The sequence below is a fragment of the Pyrgilauda ruficollis genome, unplaced genomic scaffold (assembly GCF_017590135.1).
Source record: "Pyrgilauda ruficollis isolate IOZ18807 unplaced genomic scaffold, ASM1759013v1 scaffold60, whole genome shotgun sequence".
NCBI lineage: Eukaryota > Metazoa > Chordata > Aves > Passeriformes > Passeridae > Pyrgilauda > Pyrgilauda ruficollis.
The window spans coordinates 5,178,038-5,186,934 of NW_024527711.1; the positions used below are offsets into that span (position 1 = coordinate 5,178,038).

The following is an 8,897-nucleotide window of genomic DNA, read 5'->3' on the forward strand; positions in this document are numbered from 1 at the left end:
TCTACAACTCTAACAAAAGATCAAGTGTCCATAGTTCCTGTAATGACTTAAGGAAAAGGCGGATTGAGGAACATGATTCCACAGAGGCAGAAAACAAAGGATAGCAGTTACTTCTGCAGTAAATAGTTATACCTTTTAAACCCTACATTACCATCCCTAGAAGATATTGCTCTGATGTTGGGGCCTGGTTTAGATTCCAGTGCTGATATAAAACTGGGAAGAGAGAGGGGTGGATTTTTTTTATTACTACTATTACTATTTTTGACAGTAGTTTTTGAACTTTCCTCTATGTTAGCTGAAATATGGGACCCCTTCCTCAAGGATAGCCAAGGGGATAGTTATGCTTTTTGAGTTCTTTGAATATTTGGGATGTTTAAAATAGATTGGCTTTTGTTAGGGCAACAGGTAGATTAATCACTGTGGATGTTTCTGTAGCCAAATAGTTTGTACATTTCAAGTGTTTGCTGCCAGTGAGTTCATATTCAAGACATTCTCACTTTGGTTTTCATTATTTTCTCATAGTTTCTGCTTTTTTTACACTATCCATGTTGTTTTAGCTGCTGTGGCTGCCAGTGGTGCCAGGATGCTTCTTGCACCTATATTTTATCTCAGCTCCAAGCCTCAAAGCTCTGCTCAGGGTGAGGCATCCACAATGCTTGTGTTTATCTGTCTGCTGTGCTGCCCTGTGTAGGGAAATGGTAATATGAAAAAAAACCCCTACAAACACCCCTCTTGGCTCTTCTCTAGCCGTGCACATCCTGAAATCCTCCAAGAGGCCAGGCAGAGAAGCTGTGGGTGTGCCATCCCTGGAAGTGTTCAAAGCTGGGTTGGATAGAGCTACCTGGTCCAGTGGAAATTCTCCCTGCCTGTGGCACGGTGTTGAGAGTAGATGACCATTTAGGTCCCTTCCAACCCAAACCATTCCGTGATTCTGTGAAGTTAAACCTGTGACTGAAAGTGGCCTTGCATCACCATTGTACCATCCCAATGATCCCAGGTTCAGCAGCAACTGCCCAACCTCCTGTGTGGATGTCAGGAAAATCCACAAACACCAGAGATCTATGTCCAAAAAGCCGAGTCCTTCAGCTTTATTTGAATCAAGGGGAAGAGTCCACTGGGGCACACACCCACAGGGTTTTTCCCTCGAGGTTTCGGAGGGCGCAGCCTCCCTTGATCCTGAACTCCCGGCCGCACGTTTCCCTCTTCCTTCCCCGTTGCTGAGGCATTAGGAAGGTACAGCCTTCCCGAACTGCCTACCGCACATTGCCCCTTGAACCCGCTGTTGTACCCCAAAGCTCAGAAGTTCGGGCTTGTGCAGCCCCTTGTCTGTTTCAGGGGCCGAGGTGTCCGGGCTCTGCAGCAAACCCGCTGCCCTAAGTCAGCAGAGACATGAAGAGCCATTTCAAAGACGTTAACGCCCACACCTTCACCCATCAAACTCTTGGTAAAGACATGAGCTTTCCTCTCATGGACAAAAGCTAAACAATACATTTTTAGGAAAGAGGCTGAGAAGCCTTTGGGACCTGTGATGTGTTTTGTTAATGCGGGTTTCTTTAACGGTTCCGTCAATCCTGCTACAGTGGCAAATGGTTTAATGTGACTTCGTATTAATTAAAATCGAAAAGACTAACACTATGGGTTAGGTCTCAGACTTTAATCTGAGCTCTGAAAATAAACTGGGTTCGGTTTTAGTGCTTAATTAACCCCCTAATTTACTTCCCGGCCGGCCTCGCTGGCCCTGCAGGGGGGCCGGCTCACCCAGTGGGGTGAGGGATGCAGGAACCCCCTCCCCGACCCGGCTAAGGCCGCTCAGCCTGGGAGTTTGGGTCGGGCACGGGTTTGTGGGGCGGGGAGTTGGATTTTGGGGTGGTTTTTTTTGGTAAAATAACCATAAGCGGGGAAGGCAGCGGAACGCGGGAGCACGGCGCGGGCCGGCGGGGGAAGGCGCTGCCGCCGCACCGCTCCCCGCGGTCACCTTCGGCGGGCCGCAGCCATGGTGTTCCTGCCCGACGAGTCGCGGTCGCTGCCGCCGCCGCCGCTCCTCAACAAGGGCTCGGTGTGGCTCGGGTTCGCGGGGTGGATGTCGGCGCTGATGGACAACGCCTTTAACCAGCGCCCCATCCTCGGAGCCGGTGCGGGGGGACGGGGAGAGCCTGAGGGGAGGGGGAACGGAGCGGGCTGCGAGGGGAGGGAGGAGGTGAGGAGCTGGGGAAGGGCCTGTGTGGGGTTTGGGGTCACTGAGGGATAAATGAAGGGAGAAAGGCGAAACAGCTAGGAATGAGGAAATGGGGGCGGGATGGCGGATTTGGGGTGACCTTGAGAGTTACAGGGGTTAGGGATGGGGAGGAAGCCCCGAGATCCCAGGCTAGGGGTGGGTAAAGGGAATATGTGGGCCTGCGAAAGGGGGGTGTGGGATTTGGGGTCACTCAAAGGGGAGGGAAGGGGAAAGAGCCAGGAGTGAGGGGCTAGAGGAGGTTTGGGGGCTGCAGGAGTGGGTATATGGGATTTGGGGTGACCGAGAGGGATGTAGGGGCTGGGAAGGGGAGGGAGCCCTGAGGTAAGGGAATGGGGAGATAGAGGGAGGGTGTGGGGGCACTGAGGGATAAATGAAGTGGGGAGGGCAAGAGAGGGAGCCCTGAGTTCGGGGGGGGCTCTTGGAGAGGAAGGGAGTTCTCTGTGTGATTGTGGGGATGGGAGTTAAGGGGTGGGAGCCCTGAAGTGAGGGATTTGTGGGATTGGAAGGGGCTGGGCTCGTTTGGAGGTGGAGGGGATCTGGGGTGACTCCTTGAGGGGTAGGGTGGTGGGAAGGGGAGGGAGCCCTGAGGGAAGTGGGGCCTGGCAGGGGCCGTGGGAGCTGTGGGTACTGTGGGGACCTTGGCAGGGGCCAAGCAGGGAGACAGGAGAGTCTGGGGGGCCTGGGGAAAGCGGGGCCCTGCCTGAGGCCCGCGGGGAGCTGGGAGAGCTCGGGACAATTCCTCTCTCCTCCTGCTGCAGGTGTTCACCGCCAGGTCCTGTTAGCTACCCTGGGCTGCTTTGTTGGCTACTATCTGGTGAAACGCGCCGAGTACATGCATGCCAAGGTGGACAGAGAGCTGTTCGAGTACATCAGGCACCATCCAGTGGAATTCCAGGGATCAGGAGGTACACTCAGCTGGTATTTTAGGAGAGACCTCAGCCTGCCGTAACCTGGGTGCAAAGATTTTGCCAGGCTAAGGCTTCCCTGCTCCTTCACAATCTAAATTGCAGCAGTCTAAAGGATTTTCTGATGTGAAAATTGATATTGTTATTGAGCCGTTGATACACATCAATGGCCACCTCTTCCTCCTAAAAGCTCATTTTAGTATAAAAGTAGTGCAGCCAAAAAAAAATAAAAAAGGATAGACCGAACTTGTACCACTGAAGAAAAAATAATGGAAATTAGAACTCACAGGTTTTATTCTTGTAACTTCACAATTGTAGTGTCTATTCCTGTAAAATGCCTGTTGCATGGGGATTCAGAAATCTCATGATGAATATTCAGAAAACAAGCAGAGCAGGTGAAAAAAGAATAAATAGGAATGGCAGGAAACCTGAATTGGTGTTGGCTTGGAGCAATGGTGAAGAACAGGGTTTTTTTTAGTAAATGCAGTTGCTGAGCCCAACGATGCAATGGCAAATTTGGGTGAAAATTGTCCATTTTCTAACACAGTAGGGTTTGGTGACCTGGCTGTTGGGCTGTGGTCTGCATCATGCCATATTGGAAGGAATATGTAGAAATAAAAAACTGTTACTACTGAGATTCCTCCACAAGGACCTGTGGAGAGCTGTATGGGAAAAAAAAAAAGTTGTGCACTTAGTTACAAGAGCAAGCTAATATTTGCTATGGGTAGCAAAAATCAGATTTTTGGTGGCTTTGTTAACATCAAAGATTTAATGTGAAACATTTTCCAAATCGATCTCAAATGCTGATTAGGTTTTCCCACCTCTTGCAGAAAAGAAAAGAATAGGGCAGCTCTTGGAGGATTTCCACCCAATTCGCTGAGTGGCCACACATCACAGAATGAACTCCGGCCATTCTGAGAACTTTGGCAAGGTGGCTGCAACTCTTGAACCGTCCATGGCTTAAAAGATGAAACTTTACTCACTTTCATGTAATAAAAGCTTGATTAAATAGTTATTGTTTAATTATTTGCTCTTCTGTTCTTTTATGCTTTGTCAGTACATGGTTGTCTGATGTTTGTAACAGAATAATAAGTTTGATTATTGTTTTTTTCAGTTGTTTTAATTGCAAGGATGGAAAGTTGTTCACAGAACATATATTGTATAAAAGCCAGAGAGCAGTTCTGTAAGTTCATATTTTTTATTTCTCAGTGGCATTTCTCCTGACCCTTGAACATGTTCTTGGCCAGCCCCTGTAGATCCTGTACCCAAAGTCTCGCTGTGAAATTCTTTCTGAACATCTAACAAAATACATGATCTCCCTAATTAATTCCACCTCTATGTTATTTATTATTATGTTGCTTTTTCTTTGTGGATAGTAAGGATCCAACCTTTCTGTTTTCTCACTTGGTTGCTAGCTCCTGCATCCAAACACTGATCATATTTGGGGGGTGAGGAGGTTCTGTTGATTTGGGTTTGGGGGCTTCTTACTAAATGAGCACTTTGGTTCAAAACTAGTCTTTATCTCTTCCTCACACTGAGCCCTGTGCCAGGTCACTGCTCTCTCATGGATATGATGTCCCTAAACAGATTTAAAAGAAGTGCTGCCACTCTGATTTGCTTGAACAATCTGGAAGAAGAAGATCTTTCCCCGTGCTGGCCGCCAACAGTGTGGGTGCCCTGGGAGCCTGTCCAGGGCAGCACAGAGCCAGCACCCCCTGCCACGCCAGAGATGCCTGATCTGCCCTGTCTGCCAACATCCCGCTGGGACCAGTGCCGAAACCTCTTGCCAGCTGTGGCCAGCAGCAGTGGCCAGCAGCAGGGCAGCGTCAGGCCCTGGGGCAGTGTGGTGCAATGCCCTGCAACCAGAGCAGGCAGGAGTTCTGTGACACAGCGGGCTCGGAGCCAGCTGCAGGGACAGCGGCTCTCAGAGAGAGACCCACGGCTCCTGGGGGATGCAAGCGGCCCACAACACGTCAGCAAGCCCTTCCAGCTGCCCCAGGTCACAGGCCTTTGGGGACATCCTGCGTCTCCCGCTGGGCATGTTCAACAGCCGTGGCCAGTGCTTCACCCCGTGTCCTGCTGTGACACTTCCCTGGGGCAGCACAAGCCTCTCCAGCTGCTGAGCGCTGCCCAAGCCCAAAGCCATCGCTGCAGGGGACTGCAGGTGTCCCTCTCTGTGACACCAGCGGGGTTTGACCCCAGCCAGCCACCAAGGCCCACACAGCCACTCACTCACTGCCCCACCAGCAGCATCAGAGAGAGAACCAAGGGCAAGAACGAGAAAAGATGTGGGCTGAAATAAAACCAATGTAATAGGGAAAGCAAAAGCCACGCATGCAAACAGAGCAAAGCAAAGAATTCACTCATCACTTCCCATGGGCAGTGGGTGTTCAGCATTCCCCAGAACTGCAGGGTCCATCACAGGTAATGGTGACCTGGGCAGACAAAGGCCATAATTCCAGGTATAGCTCACTTCTTTCTTCTTCCCTCCACTTTATATACTGTTGTCATATGATCTGGAATATCCCTTGGGTTGGTATGGATCAGTTATCCCACCAGTATCTCCTCCCAAATTTCCTTGTGTTGCAGGCCCCTCACCAGAGTGGCAGTACAGAAAAAAAAAATAAAATTAAATCCACTGCTGCCTAAACCAGCACAGGTAGCTGTGTTCTCCAGGGGACAAAGATCCCATCCTTGAGCAACAGCCAGGTAAACCACCAGAGGGACATCGCCCCCTCCATGGTCCTCTCCTCACCTGGAACCAGTCTCTATCCATTCCTCATGGTTCAACCCCTGCCTCTGCAATCACCACAGAGACCGAGGAGATCCAAAGGCAGAGCTCCATCATGCCCCAGCCAGAGGTGCCATTGCAATGGGGATGGCTCACGTCTCCTCCAGATTGCCCTTCATGTTCCATATCCTCTGGATGAGACAGGGCTGCAACTTTGCCCAGGCTAAGGAGGGACAAGAGCAGAATGACTCTGAAATCCTCACTCTGGGTGGAGGGAATTGTTTTTGCACTCATTTGGAGAACTTGCTGATTGGCAGCTGATTTCCTAGGAAAGCAGGACATCTGGGTGCCGGTGCAGTGAGCTCCTTGGGTCTCTGTGGCCACAGAGCTGGTGTTTGGGCAGCCAACCATCATCCTAGGGAGCCCACGCCAGGCTATGGCTCAGGAGGAGGGAAATGTCACCTCATGTATGTCCAAATGACTATGTATCATCCCCACTATCTCCTGCTGACACATCTCCCATGACTCTCCCCCAGGGAATGGTGGACATGGCTTCCCTGCCATTGTCCCAATTCTGGGAGGGCAAAAGTGCTGTGTAACTCCTGTGGCAGCAGCACAGAGCCATTGCTGCCCCCAGGGAATGGTGGACATGGCTTCTCTGCCATTGTCCCAATTCTAGGAGAGCAAAATCCAGAGCCAGGGCACCAGCCAGCATTGCCTGTCCCTGCATGTCCCTGTGGCATGTGGCAGTCAGGGAAAGGGGTTCTGTTTGGGAAAGGCTGTGGGGTACGTGGTTGCTTTTGCAACCCTTGGTGCTGGCCGCTCTCCCTCTGTCCCCCTGTGTCCCAGCCCGGTGCCTGCACTGCCACACACCCTTTCCCCACCCTTTCCCCACCTGTCCTCGCCACCCCTCTTGTCCCTTTCCTTGTCTCCTGGCGTCTCTTTGTGTCCTGCCATGGGGCCCATTGCTGCACCAAGGAGTGTGGGTGCTGCTGGCCCCGTGCAGGTGCCAGACAGAGCCTTGGCCACATCAGGGCACCTGGGCCACTGCGGAGCTTCCTGCAGCTGCAGGCAAATCACAGGGCTCTGGGGACAGAGGGACACAGGGGATGCTTTGCCCTCCTGCTCTCCCCACTCCTTCCTAAGCTGCTCATAGTGATCATGGCAGAATGTTTGGGAGTGACAGTGACAGGGGCTCAGCAGACTCCAATTTCTCCCCAGCTCCTCATCCTTGGAACATGAATAATTGCCAGATCCTCTCTGTGCCTCTGGGGATCCCATTAGAGAGAAGAGTAGCTGTGGATTCAGGCCTGAGGGAGGGAGGGCAGGTGGCAGCATGGGCACCAGGCTGGGCTATGAGGGGACAGTGGAAGGGGACAGCAGGAGAGCTGCCAACACTGAGGGTTGCAAAAGGGAGGAAGGACCCCGTGGGCCTTCCCAAAATAGAACCAATTCCTCCAATTGCCACATACTGCAAGATAAGAAGAGACAGGAGTCCTGGCCATTGACCAGCCATGGCCTCTGCTCCAGGATGGGGGTGATGGGTGTGAAGGTGGCACCATCTGTGCTCCACTGTGGGCTGTTATAGCTCAGTCCCATGGATGCAGTGCCCCTTGTGTCATTTGCTCCCATCTCTGTCCCCACTGCATGTCCTCATGACCCATGCAGGATTCCTTCAGCAGAGCACTCCCAGTGGGATGTTCCACACCGGTGTCTGCTGCTGTTTTCAGGCTCGCAGTCATGGACAGAGCCTGCTCAATGTCCCTGGTGTGTTCACATCCTGAGCACGGGGCAGCGAGGAGTGGGCGAGGTGACATCCCCAGCAGCACAGCTGCCAGTAGCCTGGCCATTTGAGGGAACAATAAGCGGACCCACTCCCATCGCACCCCAAAACTGAAAAGGTTGGGGGGTTGAGATAGGATAGGGAAGGACAGGAGAGAACCTGGGCACCTCTCCTCATTGTCACCCCTGGCTCCTGGCCCAGGCTCCCTGAGGCCTTTGCCTGACCTGGCCTGGGGGTCCCACTGCTCCAGCCCCACTCCATGGCTGGTCAATGGCCAGGACTCCTGTCCCTTCTTATCTTGCACTATGTGGCAATTGGAGGAAATGGTTCTATTTTGGGAAAGGCCATGGGGTCCTTCCTCCCTTTTGCAACCCTCAGTGTTGGCAGCTCTCCCGCTGTCCCCTCACAGCCCAGCCAGGTGCCCATGCTGCCACCAGCCCTCTCCCCCTCAGCCCTGAACCCACTGCTCCTCCTCTCCCTTTCTGGGTGCTCCTGGCACCCCGGGCTGCCCTGTGCTGCACTCAGGTTTGCACACACTGGCAGCCCCATGCTCTCAGGACATCTGGGACACCATGGAGCTTCCTGGAGGTTCAGAGACATCATAGTGTCCCCCAGGGCGGCCTCAGGGTGGGACATGTCTGCCCTGGGGCTGGAGCTTCACTGTGGAGATCATGATTTGAGCCCTGCTGGACACTCAGCCCCACTCAGCTGCTCTGCCACTCCCCCCAGGTGGGATGGGGAGAGAATTGAGGAAGCTAAAAGTGAGAAAAGTCATGGGTACAAATGAAGAGAGCTCCACAGGAAAAGCAAAAGCTGCACAAGTAGGCAAAGCAGAAGAAGAAATTCATTCAGCCATTCCCAGTGGCACCCAGGTGTTCAGTCACCTGCAGGACAGCAGGGCTCCATTGCACATCATGGTGACCTGGCAAGGTGACTGCTGTCACTGTGACTGTGCCCTCTTCCTTCTCCTCCCAGCCCCATATGCAAGCATGGTGCCACACTCCCTTCCCTTGGTGCCACAGAGGGATAAGACAGGAGGATGTGCCCAGGGATGATACAGAGACACTTTGGTATTGGATGTACCAATACTGCCGAATGGGACGTGCCTTGGCTTGTCTGGGCCTGCTGCTGAACCAAATAGCGGCAATGGTGGTGTTTCACCCCAGAGACACTGCTGGCTAGCTGTAGGTCACAGCTGGGCACGTGGAGCCAAGCCCAGGCATGCCCAAGCTCCAGTGCTTG

At 52.7% G+C, this 8,897-nt stretch overlaps 1 protein-coding gene across 1 annotated transcript; it reads left to right on the forward strand.

Annotated features, from left to right (window-relative positions):
• Positions 1 to 1,901: 1,901 nt before the first annotated feature.
• On the forward strand, positions 1,902 to 4,164 carry LOC121362299 (NADH dehydrogenase [ubiquinone] 1 subunit C2-like). Its single transcript, XM_041483685.1, has 3 exons — positions 1,902 to 2,132; positions 2,995 to 3,141; positions 3,972 to 4,164. The coding sequence occupies exons 1-3, from the start codon at positions 1,994 to 1,996 to the stop codon at positions 4,019 to 4,021; spliced, it is 336 nt and encodes a 111-aa protein (XP_041339619.1). The 5' UTR covers positions 1,902 to 1,993; the 3' UTR covers positions 4,022 to 4,164.
• Positions 4,165 to 8,897: the final 4,733 nt, after the last annotated feature.

What these genes read in the sequence shown, in the direction of transcription:
- LOC121362299 (XM_041483685.1), top strand. Translation starts at nt 1,994, where the DNA reads ATGGTGTTCCTGCCCGACGAGTCGCGGTCGCTGCCGCCGCCGCCGCTC. An exon ending in GCGCCCCATCCTCGGAGCCG is followed by an intron (nt 2,133 to 2,994) that starts GTGCGGGGGGAC and finishes CTCCTGCTGCAG; the next exon opens with GTGTTCACCGCCAGGTCCTG. An exon ending in GGAATTCCAGGGATCAGGAG is followed by an intron (nt 3,142 to 3,971) that starts GTACACTCAGCT and finishes CACCTCTTGCAG; the next exon opens with AAAAGAAAAGAATAGGGCAG.